Consider the following 25,423-nt stretch of genomic DNA (forward strand, 5'->3'; position numbering starts at 1 on the left):
ACTCATAAAGCTTAAGATTTATCTTTTGTTTGTTTTTACTTTTTAAGAAATGCAAACAGATCGCACAGAGTAAAGAAGATGATGATGTAATAGTGAATAAGCCTCATGTTTCGGATGAAGAGGAAGAAGAACCTCCTTTTTATCATCATCCCTTTAAACTCAGTGAACCCAAACCCATTTTTTTCAATCTGAATGTGAGTATTACTGTTTATATATTGATAAAACAGCACAGCTAAGGAACTACTTAAGTAAAACTCAAGTGGAATTTAACTTTTAAACTTTTGGACTAACTACTGTGAGAAATAATGAACAAAATCATTTTCAGATTATTTTTAATTATGAAAACATTATTTTTTAGATTGCTGCAGCAAAGCCAACTCCACCAAAAAGCCAGGTAACATTAACGAAAGAGTTCCCTGTGTCATCTGGATCTCAACATCGAAAAAAAGAAGCAGATAGTGTTTATGGAGAGTGGGTTCCTGTAGAGAAAAATGGTGAAGAAAACAAAGATGATGATAATGTTTTCAGCAGCAATTTGCCCTCTGAGGTAAGTAAGAGGAATATTATGTATTTTTTCTTTTTTATACCTGAATCTGCCATTTTTATTGTAATTTTATATCTGATTTGGATTCTGTTTCACTCTTCTTAGGGCCGGGTTAAACGGCAGGGCCGGGTTAGACGACAGATGAAACAACCCGCAGCTTCTCATTTGACAGTAACTCGATGCAATTCACTTTGTGGAGCCAAACCACAAAGTGAAAAGCATCGAATTGCAGAGAACAGTGTTATCACATCCCTACCCAACATTGGGCCCTCCTTGCACTTATGGGAAGGTAGCCCAAGGTACAACTATTTAGCTTCCCGTTTTGCCTCAAGGCTCTATAGCTCTAGATTTTGGTGGTAGCAAATTTACTGGGTGGAGGGATTGAGTGGAGAAAGGCAGATCCTCAGGTTCAACACAAGAACTGGATTGGAAAAGGTCATTGTAGGCTGATGTGAGCCTCTTGGATACATAGCCCATTGCGTTTAAATAATGATTTCTTACTATTTCCCTGGGTTGTTTGTCAGATAGTCTTTAATTTTAATCATTTCTTCTCCCCTGTGCTAGCTTGGCCCTTTTGAATTCTTGTGTTTAACCTAATGCTCAGCCTTGGTACTCCATTTCCCTTCTCCTTCCCCTCTTTGCTACTATTAAAAGTTGGAGAAGTGGAATTCACACTTTGAAATTTCCATGAGGCTATAGTTGTATCTTGTCAAAATGACGTAGTAATAACGCCAAGTGTCAAAACAACCCCATTAAAATGCTGCCTGGTTAAATAATGTGCTGCTAAATACAGTGCACATGAAAACAGCAAGACTGTATATATATGTAAATATATATATATATCTGTATCTTTGTATGTATCTCTGTATCTGTATCTTTGCTGTATCTTTTAATAAACAGTTTACTTTTATTTAACTTGTTGTGCAAAATCACGCTTGGGGGATCTGGGAGGGTGGAGACTTACTAGGGGGGGGTGGGAGTTTTAAATGATACCATAGATTAGTTACCACCTGTTACCCTTGGTTTCCAAAGACCAGACATTTGTCCAAGGACTGGACTAGATATGTAAAACCCTTAAAATGTGGGACTTCTTCCCCATTTCCTTTTCTTGCAGTTCTGGGATATGTAGGTCAGAGAGACTTGTACTTGTCACCTTCAAGGTTCCCTTCATTGGCCATGCCACCATCTTCCACTAAATACCTCTGATACCATAAATAAACAAATCCTGTTTATAAAATCAGAAAGTGAACAGAACCCAAATCAGAAACTTGTTTCCCCTGAGCTATTCATAGGTGACATTTTTACTGTGGTTTTTGACCTGCAGCGTTTTAAAAGTTCTATACAATGAAGCTGGACATAACTAGACAATGCAACTTACAGTCATCAGTGATGATCTATACTTACATGGGGTTGAACAGTTGAATCAAATTATACTGTCACCAGTGAGGGAGGGATAGCTGGTTTGGACATTGTTGTAGTAAAATCAGTTGAGTAGCTTAGTAGCTAATCCCCAAGTCAGGCTACCTGCACATCTCAAGAGGGAAAGCTTAACTGACAATGGCAACTGACTTAAATCTTGTAGTAGCTGAATATGAGCCCTGGTAAGAGGACTAGGCTTAGAAATTCTAATGCATATGCTTTTCAGTAATTTCTTGCAGATTAAGCATTTAACAAAGTTGGAGAAAACAGGGAGATTATGTGAGAAAAATTTTCCAACAGAGTGAAGCCCTATAATTTTGCAAAGTTCCAAGGGATTTTCCTGAGAAAATAAGTGACCATAACTATTTTAACTTCAGTTGAACATGGGGAAAGTTCTTAGTGAATCCTGATGATTGTTTCTTTCTGATTGAGTTTAATATGTTTTTATATATTTTGACATTTAGTACTCAGCCATTTTCAGTCTAAACACTAATGGTGCCTTGTTTGTCATCAAGAGTGGGTCTAAGATTTTAATTGTAAGTTGGAGGAATTACTCCAAAGAAATCCCACAGGGAAATGTTGGGTATTCAAGTTATGTAAGTAAAGGGGTCTTCTGTTAAAGCAGGAGAAAAAAAAATTCTGTTTAGAGGGCTAAATAAATGAAGCAGATTTCTCCTCTGAGAGGATATATACAACTATTTGACATTAGAACTCTTCTAGCTTATTTCTTAGAAGATTAGACTAAACAAATGTTTACTTTACTGGAATACAGTTGATAGACCTAGGTTAACTTTAACTTTAGCAAAACAATCCCAAATTTTAGGAAAAGACACAGGATTTTGTTTTGCTTTCAGGTGTCTGTAGTTTTACCTAGCAATAATAGACACCTAGAGGAAGTGTTCTAGTTATTAGCTGCATGCTAAGTAAGTGAAGCAGGTTTCTATATGTTCTCTATGTCAGTGTTTAGAATACTACTGGTGACATTTTCTGGAAGCACTGACTCTTGACTAAGTCAGGTTGAAATAGAGGTAATATAGAGTAAAAGGAAAGTTCTTTTAAATGGTCAATATTTTAACAATAGTCTTTTTCATTTTTTTACCTAGCAGTCTTTTTCATTTTAATAAATATAAATGGAGTTTGTGGTTCTTCAGTTTTAAGCATACAACATTTAGGCAAAGATCACAGATTTGATCTCAGCTTTGCTATAATCCTTAATCCCACCAATTATCTAGCACATGAGTGTTCTTTGGCATAAGTATGAGTGGATAGACGTGGATGGATCAACATAAATCCATATCTTACGGAATATCAACTCAACAGACTGTGTGCCCTACTACCATAGCATCGTCTTCCTACCCAGAAGCCAGCCAGCATCATCCTCAGTAAGAGTGACTACAGAACTTTGACCATATTTGTGTGGATTTGATTTATAAACAAACCAAAAATGTTGGAAAATGAATATTGAAAAAAATTGTCCTTGGGGGCATTAATTTTTGGTAATGAAGTTACCAGAGGCTTATTGATAAGGTGTAGGAGGTTTAAATGTAGTTTCTGACTTAAAATTTCTTGGGTTTACTGTCATAAATGTTTTCGAGGTCCAGAGGTAACTAACTCTCCATTAAGGTCTAGTGATTGCTTATATGTTAAGATAATTTAAATTTATTGAAGAATCTCCAAATCCCAGTGAAACTTAAGTTTAGAAGTTCTATATTTATAAAGTTTAGGAAAGCTAAGTTCTTGGAGTAAGATGAAAATTTCAATTGGAAATTAAACACATAGGTCCTGGCTTTGCTAGAATGTGTTCTCTCCTTAAAGTCTCCTGGGAGGTGAACACTGAATTTCTCTCTCAGCTGTTTCAGGGTTATCTGTTTTCCTGTTTAACTCACTTAGACTAAATGTAAGTTAAGAGAATTTTATATTAAAAAGGTTAATAATTAACTTTGAAACCCATATGAAACAACAGATGTGCTGTACATAGTGTGGCTTTTGTAGTTATCATTTTCAGTATGATTTTTGTATCTTAATTTTTGCTAAATATTTTTAAATCTTTTTATATATAGGTCAGGTACTTTTTCTTTAGTGCTGTTTTCTTGTAATTAAAAATTTCCTTTCATACTGTCGTTTAATCAGATAACCTGCAATTACTTATGTAGAAAATAATTGTGGTATTACTGACCCCCTCCTAATAATTCTCTTTAGCTCTTTTATATTCTATCATTGACTTTCCAAGAAATATCTTTAAGATGCTTGTTCTATTTATGTTAAAACATTTTGTGTTAACAAATGCAAGTAAATTGACTTACAAGAATTTTTTAAATCAGGAAGATACAGAAATAACTTATAACTTAGACTGGGGGGAATGCATGTTATATGGTGTCAATTATGTATTTGATCATTACTAACACTTTTTTAGGTTATAGAAGTAGTAGTAATTGGCTGTGTTGCTGTAGTAGATGAAATAATTTGGATAGGTTTTTATTAATGTGAAGTGAAACTATAATTTGGACACTTTTATATAGTTTATATAGATTTTATATTTTAGAACAGGTTCTAGGAAAAAGGAAGTTAAGCATTTGCCCCCATTATAATACTTAGAATGTTACTACATGATCATAATTATACTTTGTACATTAGGCAGAAAGTCTGCTGTATTAGTGGAACAAATAAGGCTTCTTGATGACAGATTTAAAATAGTATTCCATTTAAGATTTTTTTCCCACTTCTTAGATTATTTTGGTACTTGACACATTCCTATTTTTGAGCAACATTAAAAGATGGTTAAGGCTCTAAATCTCCACTATGTAGTATAATCCCTGCTATATACTATACACCCCCTACCCCAAGTTCAGTGTCATAGTCACTGGCCACTGAAAAATAAGTTCCTTAATTGCACTAGCCACATTTCAAGTGCTCATTAGCTGTCCTTGTAGAAAATCCTATTGGACAGTGCTGCTCTGAAGGGTAGTGGTGATATTTTTTGAGTGTTTAAATACTAATATGTAATGTTTGGTCTAGTCCTTGAATATTAAAGCTTTGCATATTATGTTTGACTTTAATGTGTTAATTGCATACCCTGGGTTACCATGAAAACTGGAAACATGTTTTTTTTTTTTTTGATGCAAACTCTTGAGGATACTTAAGAGGTTAAGAAAATCCTGATTTGTTCCATTTTAAATATACTCACATTGAATAAATGTGAGTATGAAATTAATAGTAAAATTACTATTTATTAATGAAGTTTTGACATACTTGCAGCTCACTTGATAATCCTGTTGAAGAAAGTATTATCTCAGGAAAAAACTAATTGTATCTAAAGTAAATTTATATTAAACATCAAGGTTGCTATATTAAAATTCCTTTCATAGCAAGATGTGAGTTTAACAAAATACTACTGAGGTTTGAATGACCTTTCATCCTTGGGATAAATGATGAGGTGTTTAGGTTATCTGCTTAACTCAATAAAGACTTAAAGAAAAAGTACGAAGATAATGTTTTCAGAAGAATGCATGCACAGATTGGTATATTCATTTGGTTTCCATTTGGAAAGAATTAATTGTAGAAACTATGAAGGTTTCAGAGCCATCTTAACTACATTTTTTTGACTGTATAGTTGGGAACTTGGGATCAGGTCTTGGGATGGTGGGTAGATACATTTTCCTCAGTATCTCCTCTTTAGATTTTTTAGAATAAAAACCTGTTATTTTATCTAAACACTAACAGGTTTATAAAGACTGCTGTTAAACCCAAAGTAATTCTGGCACAGCTAATGAATAGTATTGGAAATACATTTGGTGGCCTGCAAAAATTACATCAGTAATCCTACTTTCCAGTTTTAGGAAACATGCAAGGTAGGCTAAAGGAGTATAAGCTATTGACATGAAATAGCTGGGTTCCTGTTCAAAGCCCTGGCAGTTGGTCAGGATTGTAATAGAAGTGAAAAGTGAACTTACTAAATTTTTCAGTGTTTCAGTCTGACTTAGATTATTTTTTATAGGCCCCAGAAAACTCTTAGTGTGGGTAAATTACTAAACTGACTTAAGAAATTAAAATCTCTTCCATGAGATCTATAAATTGTCTCATAAACAGTTACAGAATGAAGTCAGTTTCATTTTGCTTTCGTTTTTAAGAAAGCAGCATACAAGAATCTACTTTGGTACTTACGTGGAAAAGATATTTTGCTAAAGGAGTACTAGGTAATTGATTCAGCAAAATAACTGGAATGATGGAGTGATTAAAGGAGTCCTAAAGGTAGGAAAAGGAAGATAAGTAATCATGCATGAGAGAAATACACTCTCATAGTCATACACCTTCCTCTACTGTGTAAAGTCTTGTTTTTAAAGGAAGTATTTCATAGGCATTACTCAAATTGTAGGTAGCCTTTATGAGTTTTTATAACAAAACGCTTAGCTGTTAAAACTGTACCGACATCCTTGTATTTGTCATATCCATGTAGTACCTTTTAGTCACTCTTTGAATATGAGAATAAAACCTTCCCATGTCAAAAAAGCATTTTCCCAAAAAAGAACTCTTTTTTGGGTGAGGTAACTAAAAAATATTAATGGGTTGAGTTGTGTTAGAAGAAAGAATTGGAGTGTTGACAGAAATTGACCTGATCTCTTAATGTTAGAACAAAATACATCAAATACTTACTTGATGGATTTTTCCTTCTGTGGTTGAGCCTTCACATATCTGACAAATTGGGAATTAAGAAACATTTAAAAAAGTTAAGCCATAAAGTCACCTCTGCTTAGCATAGTTTTTACAGGTAGAATATGAGCTTTGAAAAGGAGTATCTAAGATATTGCAGTGTATCTTTAGTTTTAATTTGTTATTGTTATGTACCCCCATGGAAATAGGAAATATTTTAACTTTGATCATAAATGTATATAAACCGAAAACTAAAGACTTATTTATTTATATAGTGATGAATATATTCTTTGAAGAAAATTGAGTTCTTAAGACCAAACTATATCTATGAACAATTGCCAGAAGGTGAAAATGTATGCAAACGAGTTAGAGGACAGGCAGATCCATTGATGTGAGTCTAGGTTTCCTGCTTGCTCATTCAGGAATCTTGCTTATTGCTTCTGAAGTCTGCTGATGAAATGTAGTAGGGTAAAGTGAAAACTGCTAATGGGTATAAAATTAGTAATTAAAAAATAGTTCAAAAAATTATATTTATAGTACTATAAACGGCTATTTTGTTAGTGAATGCTAGGGAATTTTAAGTTCTTCATGGAACTTCATGTGATCTTAATTTGATACAGTAGAAATACGAAATTCAGATTTTGGGTTGAGTTCAACTGCTGCCTCTGATGCATTATAACTTACCTTAAACAGTCTTGTCAGCTTTCCAAGGTTATGTTATTTTTTGGAGTCTTCTGACTTTACAGAATTATTAACATGTGATACTGTTGCTTTGTTGTTGACATTTAGCAACTAAAGATACTGACCAGTTTTCAGATTGTAGGGATTCTATTGTAATTTGAGATAATTATCTATGTTTTCTTTCTTAGCCTGTGGACATCTCTACAGCAATGAGTGAGCGAGCACTTGCTCAGAAAAGACTCAGTGAAAATGCATTTGACCTTGAAGCCATGAGCCTGTTAAATCGAGCTCAGGAGCGGGTATGTAACAGTCTTCATGTATAAATGAGAATTTCACTAACCAGATGTTTATGACAGAAGCGTAATCGGTGGCATGTTGTTGAAATGTTGATCCTTATCTTGAAATTCCAAGGAAATAAGTCATTTATCTTAATTAGGTAGCTTTGTTATTAAATAGAAGTGATTTGGGGCCTGATCATTGATATGCTAATATTTATTGTGTACTATGTAAGCAGGAACTGTTTCCTGAGAGAGTAAAATAGAGAAAATATCCTTGTCTCATAGAGTTCATAATCTGGTGTATAAAAATAGTAGCTATGTGCCCTTAAAAGCCCTGTGAGATGTAGCTACTAATATGAATTCCTGTTTTCCAGTTGAGGAAACTGAGATAGAGTGTAAACTAGTAGGTGGGGGAACTGGGATTAAAACTCAGGAAGTCTTGAGTCCAGAGTCTATGCCTATAACAATGGACAGCTTCTCTGCTTGTCCTCTACCTTTCTGTGGTAGATGTATGTACAAACATTAAGTAGATGTTCAGGTAGATAAGAAATACATTGCCTGACAGTACCAGGTGTTTAGTAAATACACTTTGAAAGAATGACAACTGATTCTTTAACCATCACCATAAATGCTGGTGTGATTAATGTAGTGCACAAGTTTTAAAGAAAGCTGATTTATGTATTTGAATAATTTGCTGTTATTACTCCTTAAGCATATATCATGAGTTTGTTCTGGATTTATAATACCTCAAGGAAAGTAGTTAAGAACTCAGGCTGTCATGACACATTTATTAGAATGTATTTATATAAGATACCTTAAGTGGGAGGGAGGGGATCCTTTGCTTTATAAGCTCTTTCTGTTTCACGTATCCATGTGATACTTTGAAGAATGAATATTAGTTATGGTTTTCAGTTATTAGAGATCTCAAATCTTGTTATCAGTGGGATCTACTGAATGTTACCAGCCTCTTTGGAATGTTTAGAAAAACAGTTTTAAATGTGTTTAAGTTTAGTATATATTTTTTTAAGTTGAATATTTAAATCTGTTATTCAGCATTTTCAGGTACTAAAACCATTTCATTTAGTGAATTAAGTCAGTATCAGTGGCATTTTAGTTAGATAACTAATTTTACTTAGTTAATTGAAGCATCTTCTTTTCTTCAGATTGATGCTTGGGCTCAGCTGAACTCTATTCCTGGCCAGTTCACAGGAAGTACAGGAGTACAGGTTCTGACTCAAGAACAGTTGGCTAATACTGGTGCCCAAGCCTGGATTAAAAAGGTACAGAATATAGGCACATACAAAAGTGTCCAAGTACAAAGTTAAAATTAAAAAAAATGTTTTATTAAAAATGCACAAAGAAGCCAGTGACTGTAACCTAAGTTCATGAGTAGACTTGCTATGTGCATATACTCCAGGATGGATACTGAAGATGGACCTGACTCATGAGATAATGGCAAATGTATAAATGTGGCTCAAGAGCTGCTCACTTTGTATCCTGAGGTTATTTTTTTATTGCTGCTGGTTTTTGTGGGGGTGGTTTTTAAAACTATTTTGAATGCTAATAGTGTATCCCAGGTGCTGTTCAGAATATTCCACAGTTCCTGTTAAACTGTTGATCTAATGGTTTCAAAGCAGTGGTTCTCAAATTTTTTCTCATCATGGGATACTTTATTACAGGTTTACTTTTGGTGGATTATTGCCCCCAAGAGCTCTCTACTACCCTAATTTTCCATTCCTCTATTCCTTTGCCCTTCTCTCCCCTTCCTTAGTGCCTGCACTCTCCTGTAAGTTCCTTGGCCCCTATTCTTCACCCTTCTTGTGATCTCCAGCCCCAGATCCCTGTGATGGTCAGCTATTGGTTACAAGTGGTTGGGAGGCCCCAGCATTCACATTGCATGTGGTGTTCTTGCCATGGGACTGGATGGCTGGGGGAGGATGGCTAGTGTGTGGGGTGGGCACTGCTGAAGGGATGAAGGGGCTGGATGGGGATGGAGAATACTATCTGTGGACCACCATTTAGGCCTTGGTGGCCTCTGGTGATCCATAGGCTCAATCTGAGAACCACTGATCTCAATGAAAACATATGTCAAGACCTAAATTCAAGGGAGAGGATGGACGCCCCATGCTGTGAAGATGTAGGTGCTCCTGGTTTCAGATTCCTGCAGTGAGACCTGTGAACTCCATCTATGGCTGCCTCGTTTTGGGGGGAGTCTTAGGTGGTTAAGAACTGCTTTCTGAAGAAACGTGTTCTGGTGAAAGGGGTGTTGCTTGATTGGATGGGTGATGGGAAGTTTGTTTCAGGAATACTGGCAGCATAGCAGTGCTGAAACTGGGAGGCTGCACGGTCTAGTGGACTGGGAAGGTTTCTTATCCTGCTAAACTCCTGACTCCTTTTGTGATCATGGGCAAGTAATTGGAATTTCAGTTTTCCCATTGTCTCAGGAAGACAAGTCCTTATTACTGTTTCACAGGGTGTGATAATCTATAGTGTGATGGGTTCCTATAGAGAATTGCCATGAGTAGCCAGTGAAAGAACAGACTTTCTGAAAAATGAGATTTTGGTTGCTTTAGACCTTTAATCTCGTAACATTTATTTCAGTTTTGATAATGTTATCTCTGGTGATCTTTTTCCTAATAAAATGTATATTTTCACTTTTCTTGCCATTTTTAGGGAAATAGTTGGACTAATAAGTGTATAGTGAGTACATGGTCAGATTCATTAAAAAATGATTATTTTACTAGAGTAGGGGATAGTGTTAGAAAAAATATGAGAATCTAGCAAAATATTTTAAAGTTTGAATCAAGTTTGGACTTAATTACAGTATTTAAAATATTAGTGACTTGTAGTATTTGAAAAATGGCTTTCATCTCACTGGGAGAATTATAAATGTACATCTACTTTAACAGTTTTAATTTTTAATACTGTTTAATCTTGAAGCTTGAGTACTCTCTCAGTTAGACTTGAAATTTATATGGCTGTTTAGGCACATAAAATTAAATAGTCATATACATTACTAGATAGAAACTTCTGAATGTAATTCCATGACAAGATTTTGGGCTTCACGTGCCAATCTGGAATGTTTGTATACTTAAACTCCATGTTAACATAACTTTTAAGAAGTGAATCTTACTGATTCAACTGGTTCCCCATAAATCTTCCTTTTTTTAAAAAATTTCCAGTCTTCTAGGTGCTTGACAGATTTTAAATAATTTAGTCATTTAAATCATTAGTATAAATCATTGTGATAAATTAGCTTGAGACAAAGATGTGTTTATTCATCAGACCAAATCTTAAATTAGTGCTTTCAGGAAAAACTTCCATTTGTATGTTACTGAAGAATGTTTGCTACTAATTTAAAGGAAGGAACATTTTATTAATAAAAGCCAGAACATGTGGAAAAGTAGGCAACTGAAAATTTAACATTTATTACAAAACTATCTACTAGCTGTGTTTAGGAAACCTTTTCTAATGACTGTTTGGCTTTTTCTTGCCTTGCATTATCCCAGTGCACTCCTTGTATGTTAAACCCACATGAAATGCTAGCATTCTCTGTATTCTTAGTTTGTTGCAGTATATTCTTAGATGAAGAGTAATGGGAATTTATCATTATCATTTGTGTTTAAAATTAAAAAAATTTTAAGTGGTTATTTAAAAGAACCTTTATTTTCTGGAAGGGAAATGATTTTTGGACATGACCTGATGAATATTGTGTACTATTGTAATCTTATTAATCAGCTTTTTGGTGAACTGTTTACACACTGTGGTAAAGAAACAGATAAAGGTATTAGAGAATGGAAACAAAATTGGAAACCTGGGTTATCTGGGGATTTGTATTATACTCTGCACAGTTGCCCTTTTTTTTAGGAGTGTTTCCTGGAAAAGAGGGGCGGATGAACCTGAAGTAAGTAAAAGTCATTCTAGGTGTGTAGCAACAAGGCAGTTGATACCCAAGCATCAGCTAACTTTCCTCTTTATACATCAACACTGCATGGCCTGCCCCAAATAAGGAACTGAACCAGGGGTATGTTTTTACCTCCACAGCTGCCTCCTTCCATCAGAGCACCTTGTTGAACTTAATGTCTAGTCACACATCATTGGCATGTTTTCTTCCCAGCATATAACTTTAAAAGCTGGGAAAAAAATAAGATTATACAGTTTTACTTCTGTGTAAAAACAATACTTTAAAAATTTAGTATTAACTTATCAATACAGGAAATTATTAATGCATACTATACTACCAAAATTTTTGACTCCCTCTCTTAGTAAGTTAATGACTTGTTGCTCTATATTTGCTAGAGAATGTAAATCTAAAATATAATAAGCGGAAATAAAGCATGATTTAGAGATGTATGTTATCACTGTTTAAAACGTGGCCATAAAGATCAAAAGTAGAATTCAACGTTTTGTTATATACATGGGTGCCCTTTAGAGAGATGCACTGCATGTTTCTTAATTTGTGAAAATAATTATTGATAATGCCAATGTATCTATAATTGTGCATCTTATGACATTAAGTAGTTTGCTGCTTTGATGGAAATTACGGTTCAGTGGGTTGGATACAAGAGAGATGACTGTTCACAGAATAACCTGTGAACTTTCACCCCTCTGTATGGAAACTTGTTTCAGGGCCAAATCCTTGTAGCTGTCTTCTTGCCCCGGTCAGTGCCAGCCCTACTATTCACAACACTGCTGCTACCGAGGCCTAGGTATGTAAACGTTTAAGGAGTTTTTTAAAAGTCTTTTAACATCAAGCTAGGTTTTAAAAGAATTCACATCCAGGTTAAAGGGTTATCTTTTTGCTTCATAGGGATTTTCTAAGTAAAATATTTACACTTGCTTTATTGGTAGAATGGGAAAGAAAACTTTGGATAATGACAATATGTTTCTTCAGTGTCCAAACTATTTCTAAATGATTTCTGGGCTTTATTCATTAACTAGGTACACCTGGGACAATTAATATTGACTGTTTTAACATTGCCTTCTTTTTATTTTGCAAGCTAAGAAGAGGTACCAGTGAACCTAAATAGTGGACGAAAACAGGAGTGTTCTAATTTTTTTGGGGGGTGGGGGGCATGAGGGCCACTGTTTTAAAACTGCCATTTATTCGCTGTATTTGACTTTCAAAATACTATTATGTTAATGTGAAAATAATTAGAACATACACACTACAGTATGTGTATAAGAATAGAAGCATTGAAATTTTATTGCTAAAATATAACAAATCTAGAAGTAAAATAAGATTTCTTTTTTAAAAGTTACACTGCATTTATAGTCAAATTCTAACTGTAAAATGGGGACATTTTACCTTTCTTTCTTTGGATAGGATCAGTTCTTAAGAGCAGCCCCAGTAACTGGAGGAATGGGAGCCGTTTTGATGAGAAAAATGGGATGGAGAGAAGGAGAAGGATTAGGAAAAAACAAAGAAGGAAATAAGGAACCTATCCTAGTTGATTTTAAGACAGACCGAAAAGGTAACAAGGTTTTTTGGGAATGCTAATTATACCTCCTCTAACATTTAGAATTTCATTATTTCATACATTCTTTTGATGTCAGCAGTCTTGAAATGGAGGCCCCTCATCTGGTTTATATACAGCTGTTTATTAGAAAAAATAAGTTGAGCCCATTTTTAGCAGCTTAAGTAAATACAAGTTGAGTTTTTAAAAGGTAACCTTTGTTGAATATTATGGAAACGTGGGGCATATATCTCTCTGATTAAAATTTTTAGATTTCTTGTTTAGAAAATGGAATTTGCATTTTGTTTTCTCTTGATAGGAAATATAATGCTTGTATTTGTTTCTAGGATTTGTTTATTTTTTCTTTCTCAGTTTATCCTACATAATTGTCATTTCTTACTGGAGTGCTGTTTGGTTTTCACTTTACACAACCCAAATTTTTGCACGTCCTTCTTTTCAAGCTCAGTAATTGAGTGCGCTTAGATCAGGGCTGGAGAATATTAGCCCAACTGGTGACGATGTTACTTTTCCCTCTTCGTATTGCCTTGAGTTTGGGGCACGTTGGAACTTTTCTCTGCCTTATTTCGCTGTTGTCCTCAGATACCTGGGGGTCTATCTATAGCTTGCATGTAGTTGCTAAGTATTAAAAATTTAAAAGATACTTAGTGCCCACAGATAATAGCCAGTTGGTTATCTTTTAAATAATATCTTCCCTTGGAATAATGGGCTAAGTAGAATTCTTGATCACATGCAGCTGCCAGCTTGTGATTTCAATAGTTTGTGTAAGTTTGATTTTTTAAAAACTAGAATTTATTTTCCTTGTCTTTGTAATAGTAAAGGTAAGTTGAAGGTAATGCATTTTAAATTATTGTCTTAATGAATTTGGCTGTAGCTAAATTAATGTATTTACAAAATGTTTGCATCAGAATTTCTACTTTGTTATCCACATAGAATATTGTGTTCCCTTTTTTTAAACAATGATACTCAGAAATAGTATTTTTTATGCTGTAGTAGCATTAATTCAGACTTTAAGTTACTGATTATGTCACATTGACATATTGCTTATACAAGTGTCATAACGTAGTTTCTTGGAAGAAAACATCTGTAGATGCATTGCTTAATTCCAGGGAATACTCTCTTTGGAATTGCACAACATGCCCTGGGTTTGGGAAAGCATACTAGCAGAATTAGCAAAGAAGTGGTTGAATTTCCGCTAGGATAAATGGAAGTTGGGAAAGCACTGACTTTAGATAGTAATATTGCTCAATCCTTTTGGAAAGGGAGATGGTATGCAGTGAGACTGTCTTTTGAGAACATCTGATGTTTGACAAGTCAGAAAGGGCTGGTTTGCTGGGGAAAAAAATGGACCCATTTAATCCAGAGACAACCCTTCTAATTTCTTTTAAAGGGATGGGGAACCTTTGGAACTCAAGTGCAGTAAATAGCCACTACTTTTCAAACTTACAAAGAGACATCTGGAGTTACTGATAATTAAATATGTAATTCAGAAAACATAAGAATTTAATGTGTGAACATTTGATTTCCAATACTGAGGTATATATAGATTTATATATTGAAACACAATAAAATAAAGTCAATATTGATAAATCAAGGGTAGTGGGATTTTGAGTAATACTTATTTAAAGGCATGGATTGAGGTTCAGGTTTCTACAGAAGGAAATAATTGTTTTGCTATATTATAATTTGAAATTTATTCAGTGAATATTGGCTTTTTTAAAAGGTCTTGTGGCTGTAGGGGAAAGAGCACAAAAGAGGTCTGGGAACTTCTCTGCTGCAATGAAAGATTTGTCAGGTAGGGGCACACTTTTTAATTTCCTCTTGCTCCATCCCTGCAATGAATTAATTTATTGCCACAGATGGAAATAACTGGTTATTTTTTTTCCTCTGCAGGCAAACATCCTGTGTCTGCCTTGATGGAAATCTGTAATAAGAGAAGGTGGCAACCACCTGAATTTCTCTTGGTCCATGATAGTGGCCCTGATCATCGCAAACATTTTCTCTTTAGGGTAAATATGAATTTGTGAATTAATTGTATACTTTTATTTGATGACTTAGTGTTAGAGGGAGAGGGATAAGCATTATATGATCACAGGATTAATATATTTGTGGGTTGGGAGTGTGTGTATATATGTACAGATAGAGTGGTGTGGGATTTAGAAACACTGAAGTTTGCTTTAGTAGGACCTGTAAATACCCTCTTTTAAAAGTATGTTATGGGGAAAGATGTGGGCAGAATCTGGTGAACAGTTCTTGTGGAACCTGGGGAATTAAATCAGTCTTATCAAGACTTTTTTCTTCCAATTTGGAGACCTGCTCTTAATTTGCAGCCCCTTTTCCCAAATTATGTGCTGCTTTTGGGTTGTGATTAGCTTGACTTAACATAGTATGGGTTTTATATTTTTGTAAACTATTAGCATTTAGTGAAAAAATACAAAGCTAATAGATATTAAAGTTTGATGCTGTTCTTATTGTATGTTTTTCTTGAATAGGTATTGAGAAATGGAAGCCCTTACCAGCCCAATTGTATGTTTTTCTTGAATAGGTATTGATAAATGGAAGCGCTTACCAGCCCAGCTTTGCCAGCCCTAATAAGAAGCATGCTAAAGCCACAGCAGCTACTGTGGTTCTTCAAGCAATGGGCCTTGTACCAAAGGACCTCATGGCTAATGCCACTTGCTTCAGGAGTGCCTCACGTAGATAGATTGAGGTTTTATATTAATCATTTCAGATAATTTTACTCTGCATCAAAATGTATTTCCTCTTTAATGTTGTAAATATTTGGCAATTTAAGACATTGTGTAAAAAGCAATCTGTACAAACATCTCCAGGCTTTGATTTTTGTACCATGGAAATTGTATTTAACCATACAGGGTTTTGGTATGTTTATATTGTTTACCTTAGTGATGTATTTGTTTAAGTGGCTAACATCCAAACGATTGTTTGAAGGCATCCGTAATCTTCAGTGTGGAATGTTAAATGACGCTTTTATACTGTATTTTGTACTATGATGTAACTTCCCTTCCTTATGGCTAGGCTGCTGTAACACTTGCCTGTAATCAGTGAAGGGCTGTGCACCTTGTACTAGTTCACAATGGGTTCTGCTGGACAGATACTGGGCCAGTGTTATTTGAGGTAATCAAGCAAGATCTGTTCCACAGGGCTAATGCCACCATCTCCCCTTAAAATTTTGTAGAGGATATAAAAAGAAAATGGTATAGTTGTGTGATGATCAGCACCAAGTCCTGCGTTTCCGTCAAAGCCACTTGGGCCACAAGGGAGTTAAGATGAAGTCCGACTAGAATTCTACTGCAGAGGCCAAGTACATTTAGTATGGCATTGAGTTGTGATATAGTTTACTTTGATGTGCATTTTGAATTTCAGCTACACCTAGATAGACGTAAAATGGTAATTAAAATGCTGTAACCAACTTATCTAATAAAATCGGCATCCAGCCACTATTTTGTTGACTATGAGAAAGTTTAAGTTTATGTTAATTTTTAGGGACTGATAGAATATTTCATGTGTATTACAGTGGTATTCATATGTTATGTCTCTAAACTTTATTTTCAAAAGCTTAAGGCCCAAATATAAACTTCTCTGGAATAAATGTGGTGTTTTATTTTCTGGATTATCAAGTGAACATACACATACTTCTTCACTAAGTGCTATTATTTCTTTACCCAATGCTTTTGTTATCTAAGCACTTTTATTTGAGAAAATTTATATATACACACGCACACACGCACACACACACACACACAACATTAAATTCTGTACCATAAGAGTATAATTAACAGTTTGTAGCGCTCTTCTGTGTGGAATACAAAATACCCTTATCTGGATTAACATGCATTATAAAAACAAGTTTAATATATTTGAGAATAGAGGAATTGTAAATCAGTAGGAAAGCAGCTATGGGTAGAAGCATCAACAGCCAGCTCCGTACATGTTGACTACGTTTGTTTTCTACCTTCATAAAACTAGAACCTACTAAATCGTTTTGCCCTACAAATAGTTTTGCCCTAATGCCATTAGTCAGAATGCCGTGAGACAGTTGATAACTAAGTTAGCCTCAATTTCCCATTTCCAAAGAAACAGTTTTCTGCTTTTATAATTACGTTCTAGGGAATCTAAATTTTTCATTGAGTTTTTAAAGAAGTTGGAGTATTTTCATATCTGACTCTTACCAAATGGTAAAACTTTAAAACCTCAATCCTATTGCTTAATGCATGTAATAAAAGTTAATGTAATAGATTAACATTTTAAAACATTTTAACACTTTTAGGTAATGTTCATTTAACTTCCAAAATGAACTTTAAAGCCAAAGGTATAAGAATCTTGAATTTCCTTGCTAGAAGGCTTTTTTCCTCAAAGATTCCTTTTAGGCTTACTTTGATGTTCAGGATCTCCAATTATAAATGTAGTCACTCATTTCCACATGCCGTAAAGATGATTTCCCCAGTATTGGTACTTGACTAAGTTGATCCAGAGTTTTAGGGTGCAATCCACAGTTGGCAAGCTCCTCAGGAGTGGTCTCCTGTGGAAATTGGTATACAAAGTTAGCAAAAAGCACATCAGTCTTTGAATAAGAACTTTTAATAATTACCATGGAACTTTGACAAAAGCTTTGTTCATATTAGTGAGGTAAGGGCAATAAACTATCGAGAAAACTGCATAGTGACATCAAAAATACTAATTTTGGTTTTTATAACTGGCAGACTAAAGTGTAAGGCAAGTTTAAAGGTCTTAAAACCTCTTGAAAACCTATACATATCCAAAATTAAAGGAAGAAATGTGGCTAAATACCCATAATTACAGTAAAGGAATCAGCCTATAAATTCTGGATCAGAGGCTGATGAAGGTAACTCACCTCTTCTGTTTAGCTACTATTGAGTATGATAGCCTCAATTCACAAAATCTACCTCAAAAGCAATAGACACGCCTTCTCAGTAATTATAATTGATTACTTGATTTTTGAGTAATACAGTTAAGTAACTTGAAAAACAAGTTTGGCTGCTCATACATTAATTACTTCACCTAGTTTGAGAAAATTTCACAGCTGTTTACTTACCTTATCCAGTACTTTTTCTATTGGGCAGATATTAAATACAGCAGTTGGCTCATGTGTATACAGTCCTGCAGAAAATGACCCACTCTGTGAAGATTTGAGTAGCATGGTCACTGAATGTAGAGAATGAGGCATGATAGGACCTGTAATCTCCAAACTAAATTGATCCTTGTACCCAGAGTAAGTTTGTGTCTTCACATTTACACTCCGTGCCTTCAAAAAAATTCAAAGAAATTGTGTCATCTCAAGCTTTTGTCCCAAACAATGTGTTCAAAAACTTTATTTTCCTCTGTTAATAATTAGGGAACAGAAGCAGTTCATAAGACTCCAAAAGAATGTTACGTGACTAAGATACTTAAATCGCAGTCTCCAGCATCCTCCAACTGAAGAGAACAGTATACAATATCCTGACGGATGCACTTTCATTGGAGGATATCGGGAAAACTCAATTCTGTTGCTGTTAACATTCAGTATAGTTCTTGTATTTACACACATTTTTAACAATCTGGATATAGTTACTTTTCTCACTTATCCATGATGCAGGTTCTGTCTCCTGTAATTTAACCTCACATTGTTGGCTCTGTTTTATTGGTTGAGACAAAATGAGATTAGGCAACTTTTCCTTAGGATGGCGAAGAAGGAAAGTAATACCGAAATGGTTTTGTTGCCAATTACCCTATTTATAATGATAAAAAAATTATACATAAAACATTTCACTTAATTCATGTATTTTCATGTAGTTCCTTGTTTGTAACTTCTATCAAGGAATTTTTTTACTGGGAAGAAAGCAAAAAACATGCATCATGTAAAAATGGTAGATGGTTACTGAAAGCAAATCAAGAATTTATCCTATTAAAAAGATAAGCACTTGTTAAAAAGCTAGGTTTCGAGGATTAGTATAGAATATATATATTTTTTAATTACCTTCAGCATTTGCATTGTGGCACCCCGAAAAGCTATAGGGGATAAGAGGGTTGGTGGAAGTCCTGCCTGTGGACCCGAGGTAGCAGTTAAGCTCCTACAGTTGATCAAAAAATTCAGTAATGTGAAAGTGTTCATTCCCTTCACCAACACAACAGACTCGGGCCTGTGATCCATTTGCACTTCATGTTTCTCTCTATGCCTGAAAATGACCATCAAGGAAATGGCAAATGCAAATCCCACACCAATGGGAAATGCAAGTCATCCTGATTCTGAATCACCTGGGGCCCTTTTCCCCCATTCCAACCTGTAAATGCTCTTGCTACCTCTCTTCACTGCAATTACAATGCATGTTTAAATCACATCGATTTCTCTGAACATCTGAATTTCTTAGGAATTGACACCTAACTAAAATTATCTTTTCTAGTCGAAAATGTTTTCTCCAGGAGCTTACAGAAAACGGGATGTTTTTACTTAAAAAAAAAAGTTAATAGTAATTGTTCATGGCTTGTTGATACGGGTTTTTGAAAGTTATGACAGAGAATAGTTTTAGTATGATCTTAAGATAATTCAAGATTACAGTCAAAACTGCCAATTATTATAGTGCTCACTAACTCGATTAAATGGAAAACAGTTCTAGTTAAAGGCAACTAAAAGGATACATCTTGATAGACAGCATGTCTGGTTTTTTAATTTTATCTTGCACACCCATCTCTTCCAGCCAGGAAAAACTTTCTTCTTCATCCTCATCACTGATTACTTGCTCCCTAGGAAATTGGCAGTTAGAGCTCCCCATTCATAAAGCTGTTTCCTTTACAAAATCATTGCACTGAGTCTGTAAGTCACTAGACAACATAAAAGGTTAGATTAGCCACATACTCCTCATGTCCCAGGCTTGTTCCAGATGCTTTTTTCTTCTCATGGCCATTTTCTTTTAATAAAGGCAAGGAAAATTCAATACCTACACGAGAAAAGAAAAATGTCACTGAGCTTTCTTTAACATGACCTAAAAGAATTTAACAGGTGTGCTCTTTTAGAAACTATGAAATTTGAAAATGTTGAGTTTTTATATTTCATCTACTAAGTAAGTAGCTTTCAAGCTTTCTTGACAGCAGCCCATCTCACACACCCCTTGAAACGAGGTGGTTCAGGAAATAATACACTCTTACTACATGTGGTACTCTTTCATAAAGTATATTCTACTCTCTTTCTGTTTTTAAAAAGTTGCCAACTGAATCCACTAAATAGATTTTGTGATCCACTCATGTGCTGACCCAGTTTAAATTTGTTATTTTTAAAAGGGTGTAGGTAATTTGTACTATAAAAGAATATATATTATATATTATAATATTAATAATATTAAAGAGAAGTATAATCAGATTGGGAATTTTCAGCCCAATATGTGTTTAGAGATCAGAGAAAGGAACATCATTTAAAGAAATGTATAAAGGACAGCTTAAATAACTGTTGGGAAAAGTTAGAAATGAAGAAATAAGACATTTCTTAATACAGGTAAAACTGGTAAAAGTCAATTCAGCTGGTAAAAGACCATTCGAATTTTAGCTTTCAAGGAAAGCATTTACTATATAGTATGGTCGTCTCATTTTAAACCTATAGTTTTACCTTCATTTTTCATAGCTTCTCTGATGCCTCTAGTTGTAGGAGATATGAGAGCTGTGATTACATCATTTCCTGCGAATCCTGCTGCACGGAACAGGACAGTAAACTGATAGGTACAAACGTAGAAATAAGGGCAAAATTTTGTCTTCAGAAGATTATATAGAGAAGTGAAGCTCACAGACCTATGATGCAAAAACATTTTTTTAAGGTATTATTAAAAAATTCAACATCTAAAATTTAATTTTGTACAATTCAGTCCGATACTCACCTGATTTAAACACAACACAAATATCACAGATAACTGTTTGAATTTTTTGTCATTACATACAACTGGGCTTTTAAAGGACTGAAATTGGTCATGGGACTTCTAAATACTTTAACAAATAGTGTTTACCACTTAAAACACTAACTACTTTTTCCTTGAACTTAATTGATAACTGGTTGCTGAGCAGCTTCTGCTGATGAGAAGTAGCCACTGACAGTGTTAAAGAATTATGTCCATGTATATTTAATCAAACACATTCCACAACTGCATGAAGAGTGAATAAGAGCAAGGAAGTCAACAATTAAGATGTTGTTTATTGACAGTTTAGATAAAATAATTTAGAAGGACACAGAGATCCTTCTACCATTATACATTTCCACATCATAGAGTAAGGAGAGAAAACTGCTAAAATGAAATTTCTCTACTGGGTTGCACAAGTTTTTACTGATCTTACCAGTCACTCATTAAAATGTGTTGCAGGGTTTCATCATTTGACCAAGGGCTTATCCTTCCGGTCATTTTTCTATCAGCTCCAATGCGAGGAAACAGTGGTAACCAAGAAAAGGCAGGGTGGAGCCAATAGATAAGGCTTTGCTGGAAGGCACAACGGAGCTTGGTGGAGAGTTTGGGATCCTAAAATTCAGAGATGATAGTGATTGGACAGTTTCTGCCCCATTAGAAGTATAAAATTCCATTAGAAAGACACTTCCATTAAAAATATACTTCTGCTGCCTATAGGAAAGTGCTAGTAATTGTTACAGGGGCTAAAATGTGGCTGGTTCTTGTTTGGGAAGGCCTTTCTTGCCACCAATTAAAGACTGCTAAGCCATCTGTCAGAAAGGAACACTCATCAAACATAGATGCCATCTCTTCTGTTCTCTTGAGAATATTGACCATCTTTTTTATCATGAGAGGTGGGGTGTGTGTATGGGTGTGTGGGTAACATTATGTTCAGCTCCCTCCCAGCAGTTTTAAAAGAAGCCAGTAAAAACTGATAATGGGAACTGCAAATTACCCACATCGGTTAAAAAAGATGGACCAAGTCCTTTCAAGTAATCCCTTTTAACCTAGTTTGAGCAGATGAGCTGCTTGTAAGTAATGCAGTTATATTTCTCTAAAACCAGTCGAGAACTCATGAATTCTACTAAACTTACAAGAGCCCATCAGCCAGGTGGCAAGAATTAGTACACTTACAGAAACAATATACATTATGCGAGACAATCAGTAAAATAACCAGCAATCCTGCTCCTCAATTGTTTTTCATGTATTTAGGCATTAGAAAGTAATGGGTTTAGTTCAAACAAGGCCTGCCTGCAATACCAACTGATACTCAGGATAGGTCTCCAAATATAACGGGCGATTATTGAATTTGAATGAAGATAACTGTACAAAAGCACCATCTAGGAAATACAAAATTTCCCAAGACTTTGTGTCTTTAAAATGCCAGAAGAAAGTTTTAATGGAAGGAAATATCTCTGGTATTTTGCAGAGAAGTATATGTTACACTTAATCTGTTACTTTAAAACATAGCTACTTCCTTTCAGAATTACCTGGATACTTTGAGGCAGAGTAACTTCTGTTGCCCTACAATGCTGCACCACACCTTGAGCCTCTTCCTGTGCTTTCAAATGATCTGCCCAGGTAAAGGGTTGAGGAGAGGTGAAAAGGAGTCGAGTTTTAATACTCCAGTCCGCAGGTAACTCAGTACTTTCTGAGGATGGAATATCAGATTCGGAGGATGATATGTGGGGAGTCTTTTAGAAAACAAAGAGCATGATAATTAGTAAAATACCAAGGAAAAAAGCCTTCCATCTACAGACTTTATCAACTAACACATATACTCATGATCACTGAAATGTCAACATTTTGTAAACTGTATAATAAATAACATTGAAAATACACTACACACTGAAAATGTCTGGAAAGAGCTGCACTAAACTGTTACCAGTGGTTATCTCTGGGAGGCTGGAATTTCTTGCTGCTGTTTAGGGGTGGTGGTGGCGGCGGCAGAGGAGCAGAGTTCACATTTTAGTATATAAACAATATAAAGTTCTATATGGCTTAATTGCAAGAGACATGTACTATTTTCATGGTAATTAAAAAAATACAATCTATTGATATTGTTATTAAAGCAGAAATCTTCCAATATTTCAAAAAGCACCTCTTAAGCCTCTCAAACTCTGGAACCAGGGTTAACAGCCTCTCCTGCAGGTAACTTAAGTGGGGCTTTCAGAAGCCATATTTACAAAGCATTTCCTGACTTCAAAAATTTCCTCCCAAACTGTTCTGCTCTACTTTCAAGTCAATATTCTCCACATCACAAGGAATTCTTTTATGTGACATCACCAAAAAATAATAGGAGATACTATTTCCAACAGACATCATGAAGGCCGTTTATTTACAAGAAAGAGAGCCTGGGCCTTGGAGAGCTCATCTAGCCTCCTGCCAACAAGGACAAACTATGCATTCACTATCACAACAGAAATACCCAGGGAATGGAATCAGAAGTGAGTGGGTGAGTGTGTGTGCGTGGTGTCCAAAGTTCAACGATACGCCGCAGCACATGGAGGTAATCCGGGGGATCTGGCTGAAAATTCCCAAGAGGACTCAAAGCCGCTGGGCCTGGGGGCGGTTGGCTCTGTGGGTTGAAGCTAGCGTTGTCACTACTTTATAGAGAAGAGGGTTAGCAACTGTTGGGGGTTGAAAGGAAACCCACATTTCCTATTTCAGCGTTGATGCCATTGTACACACACCACTACAACATACGGAGTCCTTTACTGTGGCCAGTGCCACTTTTTCAACCCTGGTGGAGATGATCGCTCCCTTCGGGCTCTCTTCCAAGTAAATGCTTCTGAGAACTATGAATTTAAAGAATACACACGTTCTAATGACATTTAAGAAGTATTACCTGGAGTAATTCAGTAACGTCTGTTCTTTCAGGAAACTTCTCTTCCCATAACAAATCATTCTTTTGATTAGAATCTAAAAACTGAGGTTAAAAAAAACAGTCCTTTTTAATCTTAAATGATGCTGGCATCTGTTTTAATTATGTACAAAGCCCCACCTGGCATACAAGTTTCTCAGTAAGTAAAAGTGTACGAATTTACACGCGCCCAAATCGGTACAGCAGAGTGTTTCACTTCAATTTTGTGTTCGTACTTTACTATAAAAAAAAGGCTAGTAACTTACGCATCTAATAACTGATGCACCAATCTCCAATAAAAAGATCCAAAATGCTTTGGGGCAAGGCAAATGCTGGCAAATTCTGACCCCACGAATCCTCAACCTTCCTCCATCCCCAGAATAATTCTGAGCGCGTGAGGAGGCACGGAGGCGCTCAGGCAAAGCGGGTCCTGTAGTAACACCCGTCGAACCGCGGTCTTCAGGACTTGGGAGTCTTCGAGCTACCGCCCCACCGATTCCTGACCCCACCAACAGGGGCTGCTGCGCTAACCCCTCAAACCAGAGGCCCCAGGCTCCCGGCTGGGGGCGCGCACCGCATACACTCGGCCTCCCAGGGCTCAGGGCACCTCGAGACAACCGGCACCCCTTTCCCTCCTCGAACGCGAGAACTTGCCGTCCCCGATTCACAGCAGAGCCAATTCAAGACTGCAGGAGCCCCAGGGCTGTCGTGTACGCAGGCACTCACCGGGCCCGGCGCCGCCTGCTCGGCGCGGGGCTCCGCGGCGGCCCGCGGACGGGTGTCCAGGCGGGCGAAGGGGTTTCTCCGGGCCGCAGCCAGGCCGCCGCCGCCGCAGCCTCTGTCCGCCGCCGACGGAAAGGGGCGGAGGGGCAGCCCGGCTGCCAGGGCGGCGTGGCGGGGCGCCGGCTTGGGCAGCTCCCTGGGCACAGCGGTGGCCTCAAGACTCCGGGCCCTCTTCCGTCGGAGCCGCAAAGTCTCCGGCGGCTTTTTGAAACCGGGCGAGTAGCCGGGAACCGAGAAGGCCATGACCCACCCAGCCACCCCGCTGGCGCTTCCCGCGCGTGCCGGCCCCGCCCCCGAGGCCCCGCTCCGCGCGTGCGCCGTAGGCCTCTCGAGGCCCCGCCCCTGCCGCGATCCTCCGAGGCGGCCTCCGCTGCCCTGGCGGTGGTTCCCGGGGCGCCGCCCTGGCGCTCCTGCGGGTCTTTGGACGTGGTCGCGGAGCCGGGTGCTGCGTGGTTGGGAGGCACGCGGTCGAGGGCACGGGTCAGCACTCCCTGTTGGACACCGAAACAGACCGCTATTTAAATCCGCATCAGGGGTGTGATGAGCCCGGGGTTTGGCGCCTGGCTGAAAAGGAAACGTCACACTTGAGCGGCTGCTTCGACAAGCTTACACAGGGCACTGGCGACGTCCAGAGCTGGGGACAGCGCTCCGGGCCTCCTTCTCTCACCCCACATAGAGAACCCAGATAGGAAATCAGCACGCTGGCTCTGCCAGCGCACCTCGAGCACGCCTTTCCAAGCGTGGCCACTGCACCCTCCACACGCACACTGCAGTTACTGTCATGCTCCACTTCGATC

At 36.8% G+C, this 25,423-nt stretch overlaps 3 protein-coding genes across 9 annotated transcripts in view; 1 reads left to right on the forward strand and 2 right to left on the reverse strand.

Annotated features, from left to right (window-relative positions):
* SON (SON DNA and RNA binding protein) overlaps window positions 1-16,653 on the forward strand; it is a 30,946-nt gene extending 14,293 nt beyond the window's left edge. Inside the window, exons 5-12 of one of the 4 annotated variants that reach the window (XM_036880194.2) lie at window positions 48-194; window positions 359-547; window positions 7,480-7,590; window positions 8,733-8,849; window positions 12,896-13,043; window positions 14,767-14,838; window positions 14,937-15,052; window positions 15,536-16,653. In XM_036880194.2, coding sequence (XP_036736089.2) covers window positions 48-194; window positions 359-547; window positions 7,480-7,590; window positions 8,733-8,849; window positions 12,896-13,043; window positions 14,767-14,838; window positions 14,937-15,052; window positions 15,536-15,595 — 960 coding nt within the window. In that variant the 3' untranslated portion in view covers window positions 15,596-16,653. Of the gene's footprint in view, window positions 1-47; window positions 195-358; window positions 548-649; window positions 6,087-7,479; window positions 7,591-8,732; window positions 8,850-12,198; window positions 12,279-12,895; window positions 13,044-14,766; window positions 14,840-14,936; window positions 15,053-15,535 lie in introns of those variants that run through there. The other 3 variants (XM_036880193.2, XR_005023696.2, XM_036880195.2) reach the window with 3 other exon arrangements.
* Window positions 316-25,056, reverse strand: DONSON (DNA replication fork stabilization factor DONSON). 3 transcript variants are annotated; one of them, XM_057504247.1, is made up of 14 exons: window positions 25,039-25,056; window positions 24,570-25,004; window positions 23,829-23,909; window positions 22,471-22,674; window positions 21,375-21,553; window positions 20,659-20,837; window positions 19,915-19,996; window positions 19,698-19,802; window positions 19,039-19,237; window positions 18,118-18,327; window positions 17,438-17,583; window positions 11,606-11,702; window positions 6,614-6,652; window positions 316-479 (listed from the first exon to the last, which is right to left on the reverse strand). In XM_057504247.1, exons 2-11 carry the CDS (start codon window positions 24,867-24,869, stop codon window positions 17,446-17,448), a joined length of 1,677 nt encoding a protein of 558 aa, XP_057360230.1. In that variant the 5' UTR covers window positions 24,870-25,004; window positions 25,039-25,056; the 3' UTR covers window positions 316-479; window positions 6,614-6,652; window positions 11,606-11,702; window positions 17,438-17,445. The 3 variants fall into 3 exon arrangements, with proteins under 3 accessions (XP_057360230.1, XP_036736114.1, XP_036736115.1); XM_036880219.2 differs by lacking the exons at window positions 11,606-11,702; window positions 25,039-25,056 and having other exon boundaries at window positions 24,570-24,984; XM_036880220.2 differs by lacking the exons at window positions 316-479; window positions 6,614-6,652; window positions 25,039-25,056 and having other exon boundaries at window positions 11,590-11,702; window positions 24,570-24,984.
* CRYZL1 (crystallin zeta like 1) overlaps window positions 25,053-25,423 on the reverse strand; it is a 29,160-nt gene continuing 28,789 nt past the window's right edge. Inside the window, exon 12 of one of the 2 annotated variants that reach the window (XR_008998380.1) lies at window positions 25,053-25,186. Coding sequence is in view for 1 of the 2 variants with exons in the window: in XM_036880223.2 (XP_036736118.1) it covers window positions 25,145-25,190 (46 nt within the window). In the remaining variant the exon portion in view is untranslated. Of the gene's footprint in view, window positions 25,191-25,423 lie in introns of both variants that reach the window. The other variant, XM_036880223.2, reaches the window with a different exon arrangement.

The sequence above is a fragment of the Manis pentadactyla genome, chromosome 1, assembly GCF_030020395.1.
Source record: "Manis pentadactyla isolate mManPen7 chromosome 1, mManPen7.hap1, whole genome shotgun sequence".
In the NCBI taxonomy this organism is placed as follows: Eukaryota; Metazoa; Chordata; class Mammalia; order Pholidota; family Manidae; genus Manis; species Manis pentadactyla.

Coding starts and splice junctions, on each gene's coding strand:
- DONSON (XM_057504247.1), bottom strand. CDS start 24,869: ATGGCCTTCTCGGTTCCCGGCTACTCGCCCGGTTTCAAAAAGCCGCCG. Junction 22,675..23,828: donor ACGTTACTGAATTACTCCAG/GTAATACTTCTT, acceptor GTTTTCTAAAAG/ACTCCCCACATATCATCCTC. Junction 20,838..21,374: donor CACATTTTAATGAGTGACTG/GTAAGATCAGTA, acceptor TTTGCATCATAG/GTCTGTGAGCTTCACTTCTC.